The 25,019-nt window shown below is 42.5% G+C and overlaps 1 protein-coding gene and 1 long non-coding RNA gene across 3 annotated transcripts in view; both read right to left on the bottom strand.

Annotated features, from left to right (window-relative positions):
* The window catches only part of svep1 (sushi, von Willebrand factor type A, EGF and pentraxin domain containing 1), a 91,000-nt gene extending 69,688 nt beyond the window's left edge, over positions 1–21,312 (bottom strand). For both annotated transcript variants that reach the window (XM_030430052.1, XM_030430051.1), the window contains exon 1: positions 20,260–21,312. In XM_030430052.1, coding sequence (XP_030285912.1) covers positions 20,260–20,808 — 549 coding nt within the window. In that variant the 5' untranslated portion in view covers positions 20,809–21,312. The remainder of the gene's footprint in view (positions 1–20,259) is intronic.
* Positions 21,313–21,792: 480 nt separating this feature from the next.
* LOC115589243 (uncharacterized) lies at positions 21,793–24,663 on the bottom strand. The gene is made up of 2 exons (XR_003985500.1): positions 24,610–24,663; positions 21,793–22,210 (listed from the first exon to the last, which is right to left on the bottom strand). It is a non-coding gene; the product is annotated as an uncharacterized LOC115589243 (long non-coding RNA).
* Positions 24,664–25,019: the final 356 nt, after the last annotated feature.

Below are 25,019 nucleotides of genomic sequence, written 5' to 3' on the forward strand. Positions count from 1 at the left end.
CGGCACACAGAAGAGGAAATCTTGGTCTGAATACCCGTTAATCAGATATCTGCTGGCTAGACCAGAAGCCCCAAAACATTGGCAGTTGCCTCCAGAGGCTATGGGTCAATGGGTTCTGAGACAGACTCCCCTTTCGGCCCCGACCAATAATCTGATTTCAATTTATCATGGTTTTCCAAAGTTCCATTCAAATCAAGAGTCAGCTTTACTCCAGTCCAGAGGCTGCTGGTAATGCACCTGGAGCTGTTTGCTTCTTGCCAATAACATTAGAAAAAGATTAATGTTCACTTTTATAGTTTACAACCATAGTTACAACGGTAATAAATAAGCTCACATACTGTACATATGAATGAAATGCATGTATAGACTTTGAGCCTTTCCCTCAATCAAACACATCAATGTTCTCTCACCCTCACAGATTGCTCATTGTTTTAACTGATAAGGGATCAGATAAAGGTCCCAACAGCTGAGTGTGTCTTCTCTGTGACCGCACTTGTTAAAAGTTGCTGCTTTTTCAGTTCACTTTAACAAGAGGAAGAATGAAGACTATATTTGTTTGATAAACTCTAATACTGAATGTGGCGCTTTTGGAATTGGACATGGAATTTGAGTGTCATTTTACTAAAAACAGCACTTGTGGAAAATAGAAAATAGTAAAACCCCTTGAACAATTCATCATGATGCATGCTGTTCTGCTAGTTTTCAGGCATCACATCCACTTGAAGCTGTTTCTTTCTGTGTCACTGATGGAGAATGAAGAGCACAACCACAGCATGAAAGACAAGTCTGCTCATTATTCTCTTAAATGGTTTTCCTTTGGCTTGTGATTCACCTTCTAACAACACGAAAACCTTATTTGTAGGCATTCCTGAGTGGATTATAAAAAAAAGCAACCCAACTGCATCCGTTCGGAACACTGTCTCCCCATCGCTCGGAAGTGAGAGCGCTTGTTTTGACAGGCTATCTTCTCTTGGCCTGGGTGGTAAGAACAACAACAATAACTCTGCAGGGGCCCAACTGAACAACATGCACACACGCACACACAATTACAGACACTAGACTCAACTACGGTATTACTGAGCAACATCTCACGGGACACATACTCTGGATACTCCAGATAAACTAGGTCACTTGAGAAGATCATTCGTTTCCTGTTCGAAGCAGTGATATACGGTGACCTTTTGTGCCACAAAATCTTGTTTTTGTTCCCCATGTGTTGCACGCTTCACCTTAACAGCATAATCATTTAACAGCACACTCATTATTTAGTCTGATGCTCCTGTTCAGATCTCATTATAAGGCAAAATAAATGAGATATTTTTACTTGAAAGCACATGCATTTTCTTGAACTGGTTTGTTTTCGAGACATGATCCAATTTGCTTCACATTTGTTATATATTGTACAATGTTTAATGCTACATAATCTCTGTTTCACTAACTTTAACTTTCCGTGCTCTTGTTTTGCTCTGTGGGTAGTCCACGAGACTGACACAGTAGGGGTAAGAAGATTGGCCTCCACGAGGGCCACCCAGGATGCTAAGGGCCATTCATGCATGTTTAACCCATTGTACTGTAAATTATGTGTACTTTACACTGGGTATATCTTGAAGTTCTTAAAACAAGTTTTGAGATTCATTTCCTATCTTTCAGCTTTTCAGTTACAGCTCATTACAGTGTGGTATGTAAATCAACTTGTGGAGACTTGAAACCTTTCCTCTGACACAGAAGAGAGTCCATCTCATAAATGTCATGTCAATTTTTTTTGGCAAGATAGGATATGGTTGCCTGCTAAAGCAAGTTTTAAAACCTCTCATGGCTGGCCTGCCAAAACGCATTGCCCTAAGAGGTAATTCTCACAAATCAAGCCTGTACAGTAGTGTTTTGTGTTAAAAAGACGGATGTTGAAAAGACGTTTCTAAGATGTTTTAAACACTGCACTGTGACAAGAAGCTACAATATCTTGACAGAATAATACAAACCTGTGATGTTTAATGGAAAAAAAGTATTGTATGCTTTGGGAGATGGTCTGCACTAAAGTTACAAAATTTCCTTTTAACAGACAAAAACGTGCAAACCCAGTCATTTTAAAGTTTCCATGGTAAATTGCTTGTCTACCTCCACAGTAAAGACAGCTGAATCCACCTCACTGTTGCCTAGCTATTTCTCCTAAGTCATATGTGGCAAATAAAGTGACATCCATACCAGCAAGGCACTCTGTCAGGATGACACTCTGCAGAGATGTCAGTAGAAGTAATAAACCAGACAGTGGAGACAGTGTCTGCATCCTGTTCCTGTCCTTCATCAGCAGTGAGGGATGACTGCATGAGCTGGAAACATACTGGAACTGACACTACAACAGTTACACGCAAGAGTTACTTCCATGTAGTATTTTGTCATGTCTTAAGATGAATAAAAACTTGGCTCTACCAGTGTGGGATGGGTGATCATTTACCGGCACATGTACTCTGCTAACCTGACGTGCCAGATGGTTTCTTTCACAAAACATTCTGGAAAAGGCCCCGCTAGCAACTGCTTGTAATAGGGCAGGGACCTTCAAAAACATCTGGCAGGTTATTGGAAAAACCACCTGTCCATCATCAACTATCAAATCGCTAGCACCAATGGAGCCAGTTGGTAAGTCAAACTCTTACCAAAGTCAGTCGGAGAAGATCAATCAACCCCACATGGTGTCCCATCTCAGATTCCTTCGTATTTGTGCTTTAGAAGCAGTACTTAAAGAGCAGCACAATATTTTGAGAGACGATCACTCATCAATCATTGAGCTCAAAGTGGAGGCTCCCAAAACCACAGGAGTTTTTTTTTTAAGCTAGACTACACAGATGATTGTTAACCTTTCTGGAGTATAATTGTCAGAATTTTAGGGATGGAAAACTATTCCTAGAACAGGAGAGCAATTACAGGAAAATGCTCCCAATTTGGCAACCACTGACTTACTTACCACTACCTAATGATTTAAAAGTCTTCACTGAAGTCTGCCTGTGTAATGGGGATTTGTAACCAGGCCCAAACTGAGCCCAGTTTGACGGAGAACTGCAACGGCATCCAAAGTGTTGGAGAGGAGAGTGTGGACAGTCAGTTAATTGCCAGACACGGTAGGCAGGACCGGCTGTGTGTGTTTCTGTCACAACACCATTCATCAAACTCAACAATTCAACCAGGAAGGACGAGAGGCGGAGAGACACGGAGAGAAAGACAGAAGCTAATTCCACAATGTGATGCCAAGGGGAAAGGCTATCTTGGCTGGCAAATGAGAAACTCATTCAATTATCTCCCTGCTGGTTCATGTGGTGCGTTGGCGGAACGAAGCACTGAGAGAAACATTTTAGGCAGTGACCGTGTTCCAATCGGACACGGCATTATGGGTAATTGGACAAGGAAAGCTGGTTTGATTGAGTGGGAGGAAGAATGACAGAGAGCAGTAACAGTCTGACTGCCAGTTGGATGACAGTGGGGTCGGACAGGCTTGGCAAGCTGCCTCACCTCATGTATCGTGGGTTATTTATATTTATCATACTTTGTTTTCCAATTTAATGGCATGTGTTTGACATTTTAAATTATTAAGTGATATGTTTTGCTATACTCATTAGGTCTCTATATGGCAAATTTGGAAGGTATTTAAAGTAACAGCGAGGTATTTCTGTTTTCCTTATTCATGGAGGTTTTACTATTCCATATCTGACCTCATCTGTTTTATTTTGTTGCCACTGACAATCTGAATGGACGTATTGTCAAGTGGTCTACACAATATGACATATGCCCCTCTGGTGTAGATAGGGCACCACAGAGATGCCAGCGTTACAACTTACATTTCTAACCACTATTGCTGCAGAGGTAAGCAGATACACAAGATTCCCCTTAAAGCCTGCATCTGTATTTGATTCTCATGCATTGTCAATCTGGAATGTCCAGGGGTGATTCTGTGATTTTAGTGGTGTGATTCATTTTCTAGTGTACTTGTTTCTTCTTCAGTTAGTCACTTCTGGATGTTTTACAGGATGCCTTAAGCAACCAGAGAGCTAAAGTGAAAACACTCTTGCTTTCAGGTTTAACCAGAAGTATGTGGTGAGAGTCACAGTACAGCAATAGTTTTCCTTATTAGGATTTTTCTGACCAGAGGAACTTTTTGATAGTTCTAAGAACAGTTGGAGGTGCCCCCCACCTCTTTTCAAAAATTGTGACCACATTGCAAGAACTGGGGGGGAGGGAAGTGATGTAAGTTTACAGTGATTGGTCCAAACGCAACAGCACGTTGATCGGTTGAACACCTGAGCCAGTGCAGAACTGGCAACCACCATTTTTTATAAACCTGTGTCAAACATCTGCCATTTAAATTTTAGGTCATAATACCAGCCGTAAAAAAATCGGACAAAACACACAAAAAAAGGCCGACAGTGCAGTCCAGGCTTTACTGAGTGTATATTTGATGTGACATCGCTAAACTAACTGCTGGCCGACTTTTACTTCAGAGTTCCTTTTTGGCGGTGCAAATGCAAACCAAAAAAAATAGTTCAATCAATCCTCTCCTTTGATGGAACCCTTAATGACTGGTCAGCATGTATAAAGAAAAACCTGATACTTAACGTGGATAGTCTTAGACAACTGGAAAATGTTCTGCTGCTAAACTGTGTTAAGTCTGTGTTGAAAATCATGTGCATGTGACATTAAAATCCATTTTCATCAAGATTACGTTGAGTGGAAGAGTGGAAGAAATCCCACGAGTTATGTCATAATTGTGACATTCATGAGATCATTGCCTCACTACCCGAGCACGGAACGAGCAGCCACAGCATCATCTCTAAGGCCCAGCTTCGATTTTGAAATAAACAAAGGCAACAGTGTGGTGAAGCGCGATGCTTTTCTTGACTCCAGACTGACGTGTTGAAAGTGCTTATATGCAGGGAATGATTTGGGGACTGTCGCTGGCTTTAAGCATCCATGAAAATGTATCCCATCTCATCCAGACTTAGCTCAGACCACACTGTGGATACAGACGCAGCATTTTCCTTTGTTGTGTTCACTGTTGTTGCTGTAGCTGCGTTTCTTCCTCATGTTCATTTCTGTTTCCTCTCCTGAGGGGTTTGTTTGTCTTGGCACCAGCTGCAGGTGGAGATTTCCTCTAATAGAGCAGGGAATTGGAGAGACTTCAGTGTTTGTAGCACTGATATATAGGGAGATTTCAAGTTATTGATTCTCCTGTTTGTTTTGGACGCGGCCCTCCTTGGTAGGATAAATTATATTAGACCTCATAACATCAAGAGGAAGCTCAACCTGGGAGGTATTTAATCATATAGACTTGACCTGAATTGCCAGCGATTTCGAAAACCTCACCATAAATCAAGAGAAATGTGGAACATGCAATGATGACGCTGCTCACGCTTGTGCTCCAAGAAAACTAAAACACTAATACAAATATGCTGTTGCTCGGAAACACCTGCGTTTGGATACTCTGAATTCAAATGGATTATATTTTACGCTTTTGTACTCTGCCTTGAAAATTAGTTGGTTGATCCATATCAGTTCCAGAGAGACTGGTTTCATTCCAGCACGCAACATTTCAAACACGAACTGATTAAAGTCGAAGTGAGTGCATATTTCGCCTCTATATTTGGGTAACTACTTGGAACAGGGGTTTCGTAGTAAGGCTGAAAACAGAACTTACAGCTCCAGAAACTAAAATCTTGCACAATCAGACCTGGAGAATGTGAAACAAATCACATAAAAAGCACACAGTGACAACAGGTTGTTGTCATTTGTGGGTTCATATACATACACAACCAATTACCTACTTACTGTATAGCAATTAAAACAGAGACATACAGTCAGACAAACACGTACACACTCACTCACCAAAGAAAACAACCCAATGGAATCTGGCACTCTCAAGCTCTAACCTCAACATAGCAAGTGGTTTACTAATAGACCTACACGCCTTAGCCCATAAAAACATGTTATTTAGTTTGCCACTACTGCCTCTTGAAATAGTTTTGGTTTCTCCAGGTGCCAATGTATGACGCTTTTGGTAAATCCTAATCTAAAGATGCCAAAGTAAATCCATATGCTTAGAGAATTTGTGTGATTTGTGTCTTTAATCAGTTTTGGCCTTTTTTTTCCAGCATGGCGCAGCAATTCAAAGGTAGTTGATTGAACTGTAGCGACAGGGTGAAAACTTTAAGTACACCCATCGACCCAGTTGATTAAAAAAAAATCCATGTTCATCATTAAATATTAGAGGCCATGGCAGACTACATATCGCAGGTATTGCAGCAGAAATGCCAAAGATTTTGTTAGCAGTACCCTTGACGAAGGCCAAAATGTTCCAGGACGAGGTAATGTCTTAAAAGTTTTGTTGCATTATTTCTAGTCTCCTTCACCATCTTCCTTCCTCACTGTCTGACTTATTATCATTAAATAGCATTTTATTGGGATAACATAAATACACAATATAAGAAAATGTATAGCAAGGGTCAAGTTATTTTGGGACATTTTAATGCAGAAATGCTTCATAATATACCTTTAAAACCAATTTAAAGGATCCTTAACAAAAATGTTGATGTTGATGTAAAGTGTATTCTTGATCTTTGGAAACAGCAGTTGAAAAAACTATTTACTAGCTATTCTTCAGCCTTCAATCAAATTCAATCGTTTCTTAAATTTAATTTTTGTTGGCCACTATGCAAAGTACCTTAAGGTGAACCAAATTAAATACAAATTAGAACACGACATTTCCATTTGAACTCAGTAAATTCCATCTGCTAAAGATGACTGAAGTGTGCAAAGGCTCTAGAACTGCTTCTAAATGTGCTTTGTGGTTTGGTGGGGAGATTTCTTTTTTTTTGTCAACGACTGTTTCCAAGGACAAGAATCAACTTTCAATCCCAAATTTTGAGTTAACGTGGCAGAGAACTCCTTGAAAAATTCAACCATTTTTCAAAGCACTGCATTTCCACACAAACTGGGTAACCCCACATGCTGAGCAAGATCATGTTGACTTCATCAAAATCAATATTGGAATCAAATCTAAAAAAAATCCAGTCGTTGTCTATAAAATATGGTTTCATCAAAAAATGTGTGCGAGACAACCAACTTTAAAAGAACCATGGTTTCCACAGCACGGTGGCCTGGTGGAAACACACTTTTCCAGTGAGATCAAGAACACACCGTTTTCTAATGATATTCAAAGTCGATCATGGCATTTCAGTGCAGGCCACTAAAGCTGCTGACAGTCAGTTCCTGTCCTTGCTGACGCCTCGCTGACCTCTGACCCCGATGACAGAGTACGGTTCTTCAAAGCCTCCTCATCGCTCCTTTCTAGACTTCCCTCTGTACCTCTCCACCTCAACACCCCCCCCGGCTTTCATTTATCGCTTTCACACACACATACACACACAAGGCCGGTGTCAGCAGCACCTATCAATCGCTGAGCAGTATTTTAAGTAAGACGGATTCTGTGCATAGGTGTGTGCGTGCTTGTGTGCATGCACACTCAGTGGAAAGAACACAGTGTGAGGTTGAGAGAGCGAGCATGACTTGTGTAGGAAATTGTGTGTTCCCAACCATGTGTGTGTAGGTGTGTGCATCTGACCGACCAAAGAGACACTTTATTTTAGCATCCGACAGTGAAGCTAATTGGAGAAGATTTTGGCAATGTTGCATAAACTAAAATCTGAAGCATTTCCAATGATTAAACACGCTGTACAAAGTGTCATGTAGGTGACCAGACGAAAATGGTGAAAAGCATGAATAGTGGTTAATGCAGCTCTCTTTAACTCTTAAAGCGCCAACATATTTCTTTGATCAACATTACAAACATAACTGCTTCTCGCAACCACTACTGATACAAAATTCGACTGTTTGCATAGAATAGGTCGCATTGTCTGTGCACAGAAAGATGATGTAGGTATGAGAGAGTGTACCCATGATTTATGTTTGCCCAACGGCGGCTGAAGTGGTGAAATCCTCCCTTATAACAGAACAGCAGCTCCAGGAGACTCCCCACTTTGCAGATCTGATTTTTATGACAGGGCTTACACTCCTCCTCTCTGCAGCCATTAAATTAAAAACCTCATCTCGGGGGAACAATTAACTGTAGGGGTGACGCGCAAAAAATGACACAGTGACGGATACATAGGGCCGATTTGGAAAGGTCTGATATTACATTTGTGTCCGTCGGGGGCTTTGCTGACATCTGTGTTTTACAGAGCCGGGAAGTGTTACGAGTGTCCTCCCCAGTCTCCTGTGCTGAGCTCCAATTACCCATATTTCTGAAAGGAGTAGAAAAAGGTGCAGAGGATAATTGTGACTAAAGTGTCGTAAGTAGCAAGAGGATCATTTCTTCTGGGCCTCCGTTGAAAGACGAAGTGGTGTGTGGTAATTTCCCCTCTGGCAAGGTATTTGCCTCTTGATGCATGTACCGCGAGAAAACTGGAGAACAAGAATTAGAAATACCTTGAGAAATTACTAAAAAAACATTTGTGTGAAACATTTCCTCCTCCTCCTTCACCTTTTCGCACATTCACTCATCGCTTAAGTTCGACTTTCTCACATACAGTGAAGACAGGGAAAGATGTCACAAATTATCCACAACCGCAGAGCTACAGTCAAGCGTCACTGAAAATTTGGCAGAATGATTGTCCCTTGTGGTGTGGAGAAAGTGAAGGATCTGGCAGCGTGTTTTCCGTCTTCATACCAACAAAATATTGGTTCTCAGGTTTGGATATGCATCCAGGAATCAGCACAAGGAACATGGAAACTTGATGAGTAAGCTACCTACATAAATTTGACTGAGAAAAAAATAAAAAAACCTTTTGGACATCAGTTAGTTGTGACCTATCAACATTAAATACAGTTTCTTAGCTACAATTAAGAAACGCAAACAAAAGCTGCAAATAACGATTATCATATTGGAGATTTTGATTATTTTCTTGATTAATAATTTAGTTGATTGGTCTATAATATCTCAGACAATGGTGGAATATGTCCATTTGTGTTTCCCAAAGCCCAAGAAGGTATTTACAAATGTCTTGTTTAAGAAGCTGGAATCAGAGAATTTTGACTTTTTGTTCTTAAAAAATTACTTCAACTGATAATTAAATTATGGACATAGTCGATGATAAAGTTCATAGTTGATAGCTCACCGATTAACCGTTGCAGCTCTAGAATATTGGTGTATACATTTGTGTATTTTAATCATGAAGGAATGATCTGTACTTTATACTACAGTCCTTTACACAAGATTTATCAGATCAGTTGTGAGAAATAACAGAAAAAACATTTGGCATTGGTAAAAGAACCTGGACAAAACTCTGACTTTACACATCAGACTGTGCGTCAGGATCGGTGGATCAGTGCATCAATACACTCCATGTTGTTTGCACTGGCCTAAATCGCATAATTTTCATTCTCCAAGTCTTCCTCTAACTGGAGTCGCTGGTTTTGGCCGGAGAAAAGCCCAGTTATTTGACCGCAGCAGCCTTAGCTCAAGGCCAAGTGGGACACTCTCCACAGTGTCCAAACCAGCACAAACTGTGTGCACTGACATAGCTAACCCCTCGAGGCAGGAAAGTTAGGGGTGACGCAGAGGAAGAAGCAGATACAAACAGAAAGAAATAAAAGAGAGAGACAGATCACCTGGAAAACAGCAGTCAAAAAGACAGCGACTACAAAGTCAGCAGCTCCGGGAGCCAAATACTATAATTTACAACCTTTCAACAGAGTCTGGGACAACCAACCAAAGACTCATTTGGGGATATTTTCACATTAAGATTTCAGACAGACTGTTCAAGCAGTCTAAATTTCTATGCACACGTAGAAAACGTACATATGGATGTGCACATGCAAGCGCGTCCAACAAAGTCAGATTGAAATCCTCTGTATTCATTTCAAATCCACTCAAAGGCACTGACGGCTGCCAGCTCATTCAGGATGTATCCGACAGGCATCAGCTTGTCTAAACAAGGGCTTTTCAACACTTAGTTAAGCAAGCTAATGAAGACTACAAATGTATACGTGTGTCTTAAGTGCACTGAATTGGTAGAAATGAGGTGGTGTTCCCCGAAAGCTGTTACCGAAAAAAGAAACCTGAACTTGGGTTTTCTAAATTTGTGTTGGACTCATAGAAGTTCCTGACGGGATTAAATAGCCAATATCCTACAATGAGATCAAAAGAAGATGAGGAAGGATAAAGGTGGTTGAAGGACATGGCCTGGTGTTACACTGCCAAGTCCAAGGCTGCTGTAGGGAATACAGATTGAACCAGGATGTTTGGAGAGTTGTTGGAGGAAACCAGTGACCTTGGGCTGGGCTACACAAAGTCTCTGCTGTTGAATGGAAGGGTTTTGTTCCTAATGAGATATCCAGCGTTTGGAAACTCTATTACTAAATGGTTCAGAACAAAAAAGACTGAAAACCGATTGAGGTGCTTTTTTAGAGATTGTATATCAGCGCTTGCTTGACTTGCTCGAAAAAGTGGCACATTCAGAGTCCATATAATCAACATTTCAAGAACTTTTTAATTCATTTTGAATTACTTTAATTACTAAGATAAGAGGCTGCAGCATTACTAGCAGCTGAGACTATTTGGGCCACGATCAGTCTCTTTTTAGAAGAAGAAGAAGAAGAAGAACCTTTTTGGCCTTTCTACACTAGTGAGCTGCAGATGGACCTGTAGCCATGACTCCTGAACTCGGCCGACCTCTAAGCCTTCATATCTCTGCCCTACCATGCTGTCTGTCAACACTTCTAAGCAGATATGTGACAGTCAGGGAATTCAAAGGGTTTGAAGATATCAATACATGGTGACAGCTGCTGGGGAACAGAGGGATCGGTTGAAACCCTGCTTTTGACCATGTCTTCATAAAACATAAAAAAGTTTTCTGCGCAAAGAAAAATGGAATAATCTGATGAGAAACAGGTCCACAATATGTTCAGGAAAATTAAAATTAGATCATGGTTGTGATTTCTGTTTCCTCTCATCTGAGGTCAGTTACATCAGGCCAGCTTGCATGTTACGTTGTGTCTGTGTTTGTGTGAGATAATGGTGCCTGAGGAGGCCTCGGGGTCCTTCCAGACATTCAGAGGTCGGAAAGTAGGCCCCCGTTTCTGGAAAATATTCGGTATCCATTTCAGAGAGGAGGGCAGGGGTGAGCCGAGTGTGACGAGAGAAGGAACAGGAGCACACAGGACACTGTTAAGTAACAAAGGCAAATACTGTCTGTCTACAATTACACACAGTTAGATAGAGTGCTGCTTAACCATAGTATAAGGCAGACTGTTTGCTGTTTGAAGTCATGGATGGTGAGTTATGGATTCATTTATTGTTCGGTCACTTAAACGAGTTGATATCATGAACTTTTGGACTCATTTGGAGCAAACATTCTGGTGAATTGGTGAATGCAAGTCCAATATTTACTCTTCTTTTAACTCTGTTTTTGTTCTCTACCCATTGCTTTTTTCTTCTAATTACTTGTTTTGTTTGACTAATTTTCCTTAATCTAAAGTTCTTTAATTTACCATCACAAAAAGACAAAGGCAGTAAAAGTGTCCGATTGGAAAAGCCTGAAAAACTATTTTCAAATCAAAATGTTTTGAAACTTAAAAAAAAAAACAAAGGCCACAGTTTATTCTCCTCCAAACAGAAGTATCAATGATTACAATACGGCTCCGTCAAAGCATTTTGTGAGAAAAATGCCCTGGTAAGGAATACTTGAGGTTGACGGACAAAGTCATGAAAGAAGAGTTTGGAGAATATTTCTGTCAGAATGATTCAGCATGAAGAGGCCCAGAGGAGCAGAACTTGAAACTAAAGCATTTCTTCCTGCGAACCCAAAAACTTACACTAAGACACACAGCTACACACACTGAAGCACACACAGCCATGTTGAGTCTATTGTCTCCATCACCATGACAGTGTCTGAATAACGTTCCAGCTGCACCCTGAGCACAGGCGCCAGGTTAGCATCCAGTGTGTTAGAAGTGGAACTGTATATGCGCTGTTTCAAATATTGGATAATTTTGAGGAAAAAAGACGCTCCTATTTCAATATTTCATACTGTACCGATTCAGGCCATGAGAGTAAAGCAGGTTGCGGGCCACTGTTGGAAATCAAGAGTCACATTAAGATATCTGCTTACAACAAAATTACAATTGAAATATATCATCGTCTGCGTCTTAAAAGATTTGGGTCTCTCAGGAAGCACCTACTTTCCAAAACCAATATACAATGTAATTAAGTCAAGTCCTTTAAATATTCACCCATTATATAACTAAACACTTAAGCAATAGTTGAGGATGAAATAGAAATACAAGCAACAAATGGAAATCTGTGAGCCAAAAGGATGAGTCAAATACAGTAAGTCCCGACTTAACCACATGATGATTATAGGGATAAGAAAGAAATGTATTCTGTTACACAACAGTACGTTTCATTGTTAGACCTCTTGGAAAAACACCAGATCGACTCATTCATTCCTCTTTCTGAATATATGCAAATTCAACAACATAGCAATATTAAACTTATGGTAAGGTGTCGCATGTTGATGTTACGATGTTTTAAGGGGACACAAGTTGAAACCGTTGGTCCAGTTCACTGTCACTAAGAAAAAATTCAAGCTTGAACTTCCAATTCATGCAGCATTAGTTTGAGACACTCCATTAGAGACAGAACAACATGATCGATTAAGCGTTAAATCGTTTTTCAGGTGAAATGGCAGAACGTGCTGACTCTCAAATATTACGATCTACGGCTTCGACATTTGGTGATTGATCGATTTACCTAGAACGTAACAGGCTGATTAATCGATAACGAAAATAATCGTTAGTGGCAGCCTGAAGCACCATACGTCGTGTTTATGCTAACTTAAAACTGCCATCTAACTAAAACAAAGTAAAACTACACAAAAGACACGTCATCTGTGCCGAAGTTATGAGTTTCAGCTGCAAAAGAAAACTGAGAACATTTTCTCCAGTGCTCATGTGTTTATTAGAGAAACTGCTGACAGAAACCGCACAGCTCTTCCCACCACTTATCTTGTTTCTGGACAAAAAAAGCAATGTGCGTAACCTAAAAGCCTCACTTTACTGTCCTGATTAATCGCGTCACAGATTTATGAGGTGCGATGATGACCCCCGAGTCCACTGCAGAGTCAGAAATGTAAAATCTGTTGTCTGGTGTCTGTGGATGTTCCTGTCTGGCCTCTGCCTTATCAGAGCTGTTTCTGACTGTTAGGTGAGTCTTCTCCATCCTTCTGTCTCATCCAACCCTGCCGGAGGACCTCTGATACTGAGGACTAGAAGGAGGCAGAAGGGGGCTGAATAGAGGGAGACGCAGACGGACTGAGGGGAGGGGGAATGATTAAGGGTGAGATGGCGGGAAGTGGCGGTTCCACGGACAGGAAACAGAGACTTTTCTTATCATCTTATCACGACTGAGTCCAGCCCCAGGGACCAGATCAAAGACGTGCACCTTGCTTTCATTTGTTGCAGTGGGAATTTGTTCGCATCGGCTCTTTTTTTCCTTTTCTCTTTCGTGACTTGCTCCTATTTTACGGAGGGTTGAAGGGGAAATAAGTCGGTGAAATAGTTGCTCCACTTCCCTCTCCGTGTTTATCGCTCCGCAGCGTCACTCCCCACTTTCTTACAGTGAGAGTTTAGCTTGAATCTAGTGCTGCAGAGGATCCACTGACTTCAAATTTGCCGAGCGACTCAGCCAAGCAAATAAAAAACACTCTGTGAGAAAATATGTTTTTCAGCAATGACAAGGATGAAAATCAGCTGCCGTAGACTACATTTTCCAGCCTTCAGGTGATGGATGGTGTTCATTTCCCACCTTAATTTGCTGCAATCTACATCTCATTACCGGTTGTACAGTTATTCAGGCAAAGACTCAGACTTTAAAAACTTCAACGACAAGTGTAGCCGTGTGTGCCTGCAAGTGTGTGTGTACTTCAGACAGTCAAGAATGTGACGGATCTGTACAGTACGTCTCCACAGGCCAAATATAAGCAACCTACACACGCCTCATTTAATCTAATAGACAATGTTTTGAAAAACAACACCGCATATTTTGGCTGTGGTGCGTCAAAGCTGACTGCGTGACGTTCTGCTGCCTGACACTCTGCTGGGGAGGTCTGCAGCTCTGGAGGACAGCATGTTGGAGAGGCATAAAAGTGAGACGGGGGGGGCCTCACAAACCAAGGCCTTAATATTTGTTTCCCTTATTGTGGTCTGGCAAAGCTTGATACAGATAGGCATCATCTGAAGTAGAGCTGAATGAAGTGTGGCTGACAAGTGTTCTCCTTCTGCGAACAATAAACTTGGACGATCTGTGCACTTCGCAAAAATGTAGGCCTTTATTCAAGTATTCTAAGCAGAAAAACATGGCAGTTGCGCTAAAAAAAAATTGCTATCTAAACTCCATTGTGTGCATGGTAGTTAATGTTTCGGAGGGAGATTTTTAAGTGGAAGGAGATGTTGCGTCGGCAGCACCGAAAAAGAGGCAAACAACTGATAAAGAGCAGCAAATGGGGCTCCTTTTTGACGTTCAATTAGTGTCAAAAACTGTCACATAAAACCAGGTGTCTACACATGACACAAACGCAGAGATCATTATGTGCAAGCATCCTCGCAAGGCAGCGTTTCTGCTCCATGTGCACAAGTAGACGGGACACAGTGCCTCCCCTCCTGTCCTTGTCTCTCATTAGACTCACTGTATTTGCAAAGTAAGGCCTACAAGTGAATTATGTTCAAAAGTTTGTATGTCCAAGCTTCAAATATTTTCGTGGTTAATTCTCACTGGAGCGTCAAAAAAATATATATATATTTGGGACGGTGCTAGAATACAAATACATACATTCTCATGCATGCCCAGTCTACAACGCGACCTCTCTGACTTACTGTTTACGATGACAACCATGTTAAGACAACGCAGCTGGTCCACGAACTGTGAATCTGCGTGTGAATAATGAGCGTGAACCTGTGTGTTTTGCTGGTAGGCCGGGCGCATTAGAAGCAGGGGGAAAATAACCCACCTGCTAGTCCAACTTATACAGATTTCAGTCCCAGAAACACACTGGCTGGCTGAGCAGAAAGCTCCCATTATAAAGTGGCTAACGTCAGTCAACTACTCCGCAGTCTGTTTCGACCCAGATTCAGGCAGAGCCTGACCAGCAGTCAGGTAAAAACATTACTGAGAAGAACCACCAGAAAGAGCCACATACTTTCTATCGATTCCTCCACTCGTTTTTTCCCCCCCCCCTTTCTCCCACTTTTTTCCTCTCATTCTTCCACCGCTCTCCCACTCCTCTACTCTCGTCATCTCTCTTCACACGCTGCCCATCTGTCTGTGTCTTATGCAACTCTGAAGGCAGACTGACACACTGAAGCCGCCAAGTCCAGTTTAGCGCTTGTGTTTGTTTGCCAAAGCCGGGACTACCAGCAGAGAGCGAGAAGGGGGGGTTTTATCTGGCAACACATGGCAACCCCGAGGCGAATCTTCAGCATGAAGACAAACGGTGAGACAAAAAGTAAGCGATGGTGGGGATTTTTAACCGGCTAGCACAGATACAGTCATTTCTCTGCCTGTATTTTTTATAGCAGACACTCGTATCCAAAGCAAGCTATAATAAACGCAACAATGGAAAAAGCCGTAATTCCTGGATCAACAAGATTACCAGCAACCAATAGAATAAAATTAAAGGCTTTGAGCCATACTGCCTCGAAGATATTTGGTCATGTAAAAGGCGAATGCATGGAAAACAAATTAAATGAGAGCTAAAAAGAGCAGGAAAACGGATTGACTGTTTGAGGGCAGTTACAGTAAGTAGAGAGGAATGGAATATGATTCAGTCTGGAGAAGGTGATGTGAACGGCTTCTGTCTCAGGTAGAGAACAGTGGTGGCTCCTCAGGGGCCTGAAAACGTTTGCTGGAGTCATCAATCAGCTCCTTTGAACGGCAGTCATTAAAGTGCCGAGTGATCTCATCAGCTACGAGGTTTTCATGTCTGACTCTGGGTTTGAGGAGAGACAGATCCTGAGATGAGACAAAGTGCTGCACTCGTAATAAACTCATAACGTCTGACATTTACCCTCATCTACATTATATCAAGCGCAGAGACAGAGAGTGACGGTGATGCTTCACATCAGTGCAAACACAGAGCGAGCTGCGTATCTGACCTCAGTAGTTTGAGGGACAGATTTGTATCAGGGTGTGTTTTGTGTTTTCCATTTTTATTTATCTTTCCATTTTTTGTCTTCAATTCAGTTTAGTTTATGTTGGTGTCCATTGGTGGTTTGGTTGTTTCAGTTTAGTGCTTATTATTTGCAGTATTAGTTTTTGGCTTTGTGGAAGCAGCTGACTCACAGTCATGTTGACATCCCAGTCTCATTAAACAAACACATGAATGCGTTTTTAGTTTTTTTTTTAAAGTCTAGAATAGTTTTCTTTTAACAACAGTTAACTTAAAATACTTTCACACCATGTAGTTTTCAGTTTAGTTATAGTTCACTATAATAACCTTGATTGTAGGGCTGCAACAAAAGATTATTTTACGATTGATTCATCTGCTGATTATTTTCCAAATTAACTGATTCATCAATTAAATCAATTTCAGAAAATAGTAAAAAATGTCCATCCCTGTCCAAAGGAAAATCTTGAAATGCCTTGTTTTGTCAGTCAAAACCAGGAGATATTCAGTTTAATATGATGTAAAAGTGATACCAGCAGAAATTTTCCATATTTGAGAAGCTGAAAATAGCATTTTATGCCATTTATGTGGAAAAATTACTTTTTTATTAAAGAAATAGTTGGCAGTTCTTTTTCTGTTGATCGAATGGTTGACTAATCTTTGCCACTCTTCTTGACTGGCACCAGTTTTTTTTAAAATGTCAAATGTCCAATCCCCAAAGTCTGCTCTACTGTACTTTCCAAAACCAACAATCCAACACTTCAAGCAGCATCTGGTCTTGCCAGGGTACAATAAAATATGCAGGATTTCAACTTTTCTCCCAAGGTGTCCTTTATCGTTCCACTGAAGAGTGTCCCCTTATCCCAATGTCTATAATTAACTCCATATCGCAGCTTTCTCTGACAGCTTGGCTCCTTCTTAGAGACTTTTTTTGACATTTGATCTGGTCGGACGAAGCATGTGACACCTTAAGGAGGCACTAGAGAATGGCTGAGTAACACATTTGACTATAACCAACGTACCTAACCTCCTTTTTCAATCTTCACGCATCAACTGTACATACCAGTTTAACAGGAAATACAAAAACATCGGACAATCCTGAATCAGAAATCATTTTGAAACCTACGCAGATTGATGCTTTGCTGTGTGATGTATTAGGTGAAAAGAGAGACAGACAGACAGCAGAGAGACGGAGATGAGGAGCGCTGGAGCAGCGCCCTGTCTCTACATGCACGCCCGGTGGAAAAATGTCTCTCTTAATGGATCCCAGCTTTCTGCAGCACTTAGAACAGCCAAGACCAGCCAAGGGAATAAAATATGGCATTATTATTATTATTATTATGCTGCAATTATCAATTATCCTCTCTCTCTTACTTTCACTGTCTTTCTAACACAGACACACACACACACGAGCGTACACCCCCTGATTTTCCCTTGAAGCCTTACAGGACAGAATGAAACACATGAAGGCACGTGTATGGGCGAAAGCACAAAATTACACTGCAGGCATACACACACACACACACAGACACACACACACCGCAAAATTCCCAGTTCGACACACACTGATACAGTATCACGACTGCTCACTCGGTACACGATGACAGGCGGATATGCGCCTTGTAGATTAGCGTTTGCAGACCCATCTTTTATGCGGCTAATGGAAAGAGATGTTTCTTTTTTTCTCTTTCCAGTCAGATTCGGCAGGATGATAAATTAACCCAGAGATCAGACGATAAATCACAGACGGCCTGGTTTCCTTTGTTTCTTTATAGCTTCACTTCCTCGATGATGTGAAGACGCAGTAAACGTCAGGCCGAATCTGTCAGGTGCGAGGTGGTTTGTGGAGCACCGGTTGATCTGCTGCGCCTCGGTCCGTATCTGCTAGGCTCATCTATCTTTCCAAAAAATCTCAGCTTTTTGTAGTCGGCACGTAGTTCCCCCATTACTCATACATGGCTTGAATCGGACTCTCACCATGCAAATGCCATACTGGAAAGAAATACAGGAGTGTTTGATGGCTATGATAAGTGAATAACAGAATATTCCAATCAGACTTTGAATCAACAAACCTGAGCAGCAGTACACCCTGCTTTTCTTACTTCTTTGGCTGATTTCGACTACTACATCACTTGATAAATCACCCAAAACATTCAGAGTGTTTGTGAATAACGATAAGGCACTAAAGTTCCCCCAGAAAGCTTTTTCTAGGTATTGTTGTGGTCTTTAGCAGCTGGGACGCAGCCAGTGGGCTCCTTATCAGCACTTAACTGAGTAGGGCGGGCTGAAAACCTGTCCTGAGGGCCAAGCTTTCAGAGCTAAGCCCAAGGATACGGTCCAAGGCTATTAGCTTTAAACTGGGATGGATTGAAGGGTAAACCTGCCAAAACTCGGCTCACCTACCCCTTCTGTCTGTTAAACTAAGCTGACGTGATGTTTTTTTATGATCCACAGAGCATTCCTGGAAAGGTCCTGCTATGGCATCAAAGTCAGACAGGTTTCTGAATATATTATTGTTATAACAGGGATGCTGTGAGTGGATGCTGCCATAGTCAACAATCAGCTGTTTCATCACGTCTGTACCGATGTCAGAGAGGTTTCCTGACTTCAGTGCACCCTGTCATGACATCTATTTTGTATCAGGAAACTACAAAATCACAAAAAGCAATCAGGTAAGATTAAGATACACTGTACGGTTTGAGCTTGTTTCTGACCCGATTATGTGCAACTCATCTTAGAATTGGACCAAATTTCAGCTATGTCAGACGTCGTTTGGATGACTGGTCAACTGCTACAGACATTTGTGTTAATTTCTGACATTTCACCAATAGTCAGGACCTCGTACAGTTGAAGGATAGCCACGAGTCAATTGCCAACTGTCAGTGCCTTTTTTTCTCACTGTTCCTGTGTGAGGTGGCAAAGAGAGCCCCTAGAGGCAGGCGAGCTGTGGCAACACCAATTGCCCTCTTGGATGTTTCCTCCTCCGCCAGTGATCTTCACTTGCCTCGTAGCTTGCTAGCTTGTTAGTTTGTTGGTGCCCCTGATCAAACAGTATGAGCTTTGGCTTCACATCGCAGATGTTTTAATGGTTGGAACAACAAAAATTTATAAAACTGTGCCATGTATGCCTGGCTTAGCACGTTTGCAGACCCCAAGAGCACCTGAATCTTGTCCTGTGTGTACTTAAAATAACGCTCAGTGCCTCGCAAAGCTCCAAACTGGAGGCAGATCTGAGGCATGGTGTGGAGGTGTGTGGTTACACAGGATCAGCCCCTATACCACCAACACAGCTTTCACAGCTGGGCTGTTTGGACTTGACGGGTGAACTGTGCCATATGTCCTCGGCGCATGTGTATGTTTGAGTATTTGTGTGTGTGTGTGTGTGTGTGGCTGGGTGTCAGGCAGCTCAAATCAACACACCATAAACAAGCTAACTTTTTGACCCCGTGTAACCCCTGACATCCTCCACAACAAGTTCAGCCTGACGACCTGTAATGCTTCTATCTAAGAGCCAAAACTGTCAGGAATAATGAAGTTAGTTAGAGGGAGTATTGGACAAAACCTTATCAGTAACACCCAGAAAGCTTCGTCTGAGTCACACCGACCAACACTGAACAGACCAACTACAAATTCTTAACTTGACCTATGTGTCTTCCAATTTGTTCCACTTATCCACACCTAATTCCCAGTGTATTTTATGCAGACGGTACATTTTTGTGTGTGCACAGGTTGCTAAGTGCATGCATCTGTGTGTCTCCTAATGGTATTTTTATCACTGGAAACTCCTGAACAATTAGCCGACAAGTGGCTTCCCCTCGCTATCTTCTGGGGTGTAATTTAGAGGGAAGCAGGAGCAGCAGCAGCAAGGCCACGCAGGGCCTCATTAACATCAAGCTTACTGAGGCACAATCGCTCCCTGCACACACAGCAGGCGGCAGACGAACTGACACACACGTACAGACACTGTGCAGACACACATGTAGCAAAGGTTTCCGAAAGGCGAGCTCAGGATGCGAGACACACATGCCTAGTGTTTGCTTTATCATTCGGTGTGACTCACCGCTGCCCTCTGGAAGGCTCCTTTCGTGTAGGTGCCCCCTCCTCTGTAGTTAATGGCCGGGATCTCCTGGTTGAACAGGGAACACTTGTGCTGGTGGGACTTGGGCGCTGAGATGTGGTCCACCCTTGTCACTACGTGGGTCTTGGATGAGAAGGTGACCAACGCCACCCGCGTGTCCTCCGGCGCCACGGGGAAGTCAGACAGCATCTTGCGTACGAACCTCAGCTCACTCAGGAAGTTGTTGGCCCCCACGCTGGACGACTCGTCCACCAGGAAGACCAGGTCCAGGCAGGAGCTTTTCTCACGGAGCTCGCGGACATTTCTCTTAAACGCCTGGCCAAGGCGCTCCACTTTACTCTCGGCACTCTCTGACAGGTTGCCTGCTGACGAGGAGGAGGATACGGGTGACATCTGCCTGGACCGGCGAGACTGCGGCTTGGGTTGGGACTGTTGGGCAGCGGGCCAGGCTGTGGTCCATACATCCAGGATGCACAGGACAAAAAGGCAAGTAGTCCATGATGGTGTTAAGGAGTACCTTTGTAGAAACATAGTGACAGTCAGCACAACACCTGCGCTGAAGGACTTTGTAGGAAAAAAAAAGAAGAGAAAATGTGGATCCTCTTCTCAAGAGGAATTCAGTGAAGATAAATGTGTCCTATGCCTGCGTCAGCATCCAGGATGACACACAGCAACAGTTCAGTGCAGAGTTCCTCAATAGCATTGCTGAAATAAGATGTGGATTCTTGTCTTTTCATTCAAAACGTGCCTCCGTCCATCCGCCTTTTTCCCTCTCCAGTGAAAGAAAACTCCGGTCCCGTCTGGAAAAAAATGTTTTGACTTGCTCCCAAGGTATCTGCCTGCCTGTCTTTTCTACAAAAATAACTCAGGATATCTGTCTTTCTCCTTGCTTTTTTGCACAGTCTGCGTGTGTAACTATGTGAAAAATGAAAATGGTTGAGAGTCTGTACAAATCTATTTGCCCTTCCCCCCTTATGTCTGTGTTTGTCAATCTTTCAGCCTGTGCATCAGATCCAAAAAACACTCCGAGCCTCTTCAGTCCCAGTGTGCTGCCCCTCAGGCTCCTGTTTGCCTATGTGACGCTCCTGCCTGCACTGTCAGCCAAGCACCAAATGCTTGTTCCCCTCTTCTCCCCAAATCATTTAAAAAAACACACAGAGGAGGAGGAGGAGGAGGAGGAGGAGGGAGGAGGAAAAAAAGTTGAGAGACAGAGAGAGAGAGAGGCTGAGGGGAAAAAAGGGGGCAGTCCAGCCGTGGCCGTGAAGTCATTTTTTTTCCCCCTTCATCTCTCCTCCTCCTTTTCTCTCACCTCCCCCTCTCTCACTATCTCTTTCTCTCTCTCTCACCCTCCCCCCTTACTCCCCCTCATCTCTCTCTCTCTCTCTCTCTCTCTCTCTGTATCTGTCTATCTCTCTCCTCCTGCATGGAGTGAGGCTCGGTGTCAGTGAAGCGTCTTGCCTGTCAACTTGTCAACATACCCAAAGAATTACATCAGCAACAGGCGCCGTGATCAAGTCCATACGTCCACACGTGCACACACACCACACACACGTAAGGTAACAGCAGATCAAAGAAAGTGAGCATTAAGGGGAGGAGAGGACACACATGATGCAGAGTTTGGCAGGAGGAAGGGCTCAAACCTCGATGCGATCTCGAGAGTTAGGAAGCAGTTAAGTCCGCTCTGGGTCCGTGTTTCGTCAAATCATCACTCTTTTAGCAGCTATCATTTCCTCTCCCTCCTGCCTTCTCATTCGCTCTGTGTATCTTCTTCAAGGAAGACAAAAAATAAAAGAAAGGAAGAGGGAAGAGCTGCCCTTCTCGCTCTTTGGATTTGTCTACTTCTTCCTGCACCACAGGGACTCCTTGGTCTCTTATAGCCTCTCCCTCTTTCTCCTTCTCGCTCTGCTGTCGTGTTTTCCTTCACTGATTTTATCTGTAACCAAAACAAAGGCAGCCGGTGTTACAGAGGCACACTGCACCTATTAAACCAAAGGCCTGAGATTTACAGCTAAGAGCTGGCTTCACAAGGAGCTGCAGCGACTCGCCGAGAACAAAGAGTCGGAGAAAGAAACACGACAAGGAACAGGGAGAAGGAATCACTACTGTACAAGTCCAAAAGCATGAGGACATCCATATGTGATTGTAGAACATCTCATTCCAGAGCTATGAGCATTAATCTGCCGCTATGATGCTCAGAGAAGATTTTGGAACCTGACAGAAGGGATTTGCTCCCATTAAGCCAAGCACAGCATTAGTGAGGTCAGTGTTTAAATGCATGTGAAAGGTGTTTGATGGGGCTGAGGTCAGGGCTTGTGCAGGGCAGTCGTGTTCTTACACACTAAACCAAGAAAACCATTTCTTAAAGGACCTCGCTCTGTGCACGGGGGCAGTGAAAAGTTTGAATCGTATAAAGTGTAAAAAACAAACAAAAAAAACGCAGAAAACCCGAAGAAATTCAAATAAAAAATGAGTTGTCATGATTCTCCAAATCCACGATTTGATTTGCCTTATGATTTTTAACATGCAACAAAAAGACAACTATTCGGAAACCATTCTTTCTGAAGTAGATACTGACTGCACAGCATTTAGAAGAAGAAGAAATATGACACCATTCCCTCATAAATTGGTTCTCTGTGAACATCACTTTCACTGTGCTACTCAGCATGCCCATCAGGATCTATTTTTCGGGTTCCATCCTTATCCCCGGGTAGCAGTGGAAAAATCGGAAAACCTGGACCCTGCAAAAGTAAAAGAACCTGCTGATGCAGGATTAATACATATTTGGCTTTCTTTGTCTTAACGTAATGATTGAGTGATTATAAAAAGGGCTGCAGATTAATTTTGGGGCCATTGCCTGATTGTTTCAAGCCGTGAACCCAAAGGACATAAATTATGTGCGCACTGGTGTCCACATATTTTGGGCCGCATACTGTATAGAAAGAGAAAAACAAACAGATACGCAAAGAGCGACAAGAAAGAGAAAGTGAGGAAATAATAGAGCAAGAGGAGCTGACAGAAACAATAAAAAAAAAGCAGAAAGTTGACAGAGGGTGTGTGGGTGGGTGTGTGTGTGTGTGTGTGTGCGTTTCCACGAGAGCACTCCAGTGCAGCCAGTCTTACACTATTAGCCACAACGACACGCAGCTCGAGCACACAGAGTGTTTATTAGCCTGTATAAGCCAGGCTTTCATTTAACAGCACTGGAAAACTTCTGCAGCGAAGGAGAAGGGAACAGAAAGGAGAGTCAGACCGGCCAGATAAACTGACTGAGACACAAACACAGACATGCAGACACTAACACACACACTGACCCAAATCTACACACAGATGCAAATAGGGACACACACATACTCGCTCGCACACATGCTTGAAAGAGGGATGAGCACAGCTGTGACTTCCTGCTTTTTGGCACTGGAGACCCCTCGCCAGACTTTCGTGGGTGTCCCGAGGGAGACAGGGGGTTGGTGGATGGAGAGGAGGCTTGTGTGTGGTGTGTGTGTGTGTGTGTGTTGATGGGGGGTTGTGTGTTGGTCACAGTGAATACTCAAGCAAAATCTGTGAGGGAGTACGTGCTATACATGCTGTGCGAGGCTTCTGCGTATATATCTTAACACCTTGAGTATAGGTTTAGTTATTTTCAGGATGTCTTTAATACCATGTACAGGTAATTCAATCCCTGTGACAAAAAAAATGACACCGAAGGCTTTCTTATCTTTCTTCCTCAGCTGGAGTGAAAATGTGCAGCTAACACAAGACTTGCAGCCGCCTATTTAGCAGGATCTAAACCATTTAAAATCCAAATAAAGCAGTGAAAATTGTCACTGTTCAGAGATATAAAATTAAAAACTAAAAAGGCAGAACAATATGCTCATTTCGTCTGCCACAGATTAAATTTAATGTCTGCCTTTCTTAAACGAAAGCTCCTTTTTTTAGACCTGAACATTCGAAAACAGAAATTAAGACTTTTTAAGGATCTGTTGGGGGAGCATGTGAACACAGAGTGCAGGATGTGTGCAAGGTTTCACATGCTATGTTTGTCCACACAAAAACGCGCGACAAACAAAGATTTATTTGACAGAACGGAGAAAGAAATAACCGATAAGAGTGCAAGTCACTGAGTCTGAGAATAGGTTTGCCTGTGGCGAGCGCTCCGAGGACGCTTTGTCACACACGAAACGTGGACAAAAATACCATCCGGCCACTGCAGCGTTTTCTATGGGAAGTGTATCTTAATTTGATGTTTTATTCAAATCTATAAAAGTCATGAAATTTGTACTCAAGCGGTGAAAAGACACCTCTGCGGATGAAAACAGTGGAGAAAAAGACACTTACTTTTGCTTTCCTCCACACTCCACTTCTTTTTTTTTCTTCTTTCTACTTCCTCTGTTAAAAAGGAGAAACACCCAAGAGGTCAAAGATTGTGTGATGGCGATGGATTCACATGAGAACCTTTTCCATTCTCATTCACAAACACACCTGCTCTCACCTGTCTGTAGTCGCCTGACAGCGGGCTTTAGCAGCAGATACAGTAGCTGCAGGTGACGACACATTCCTCATATTTCTCTTTTATTTCTGGCCTCAAGGGTGAAGTACATATCTCAGCAGGAGGACGAGCTTTCCAGAACATTCCTTCGCTGCTCGGTTTGATCTAAAAATCAGGTTAGATATGTATTTGAGTGAGGACAGAGAGAAACACACACTTTAGGCTTTTTTCATCCAGTGGATTTCAAGTTAATGTAAGA

Source organism: Sparus aurata, chromosome 10 (genome assembly GCF_900880675.1).
Source record: "Sparus aurata chromosome 10, fSpaAur1.1, whole genome shotgun sequence".
NCBI lineage: Eukaryota > Metazoa > Chordata > Actinopteri > Spariformes > Sparidae > Sparus > Sparus aurata.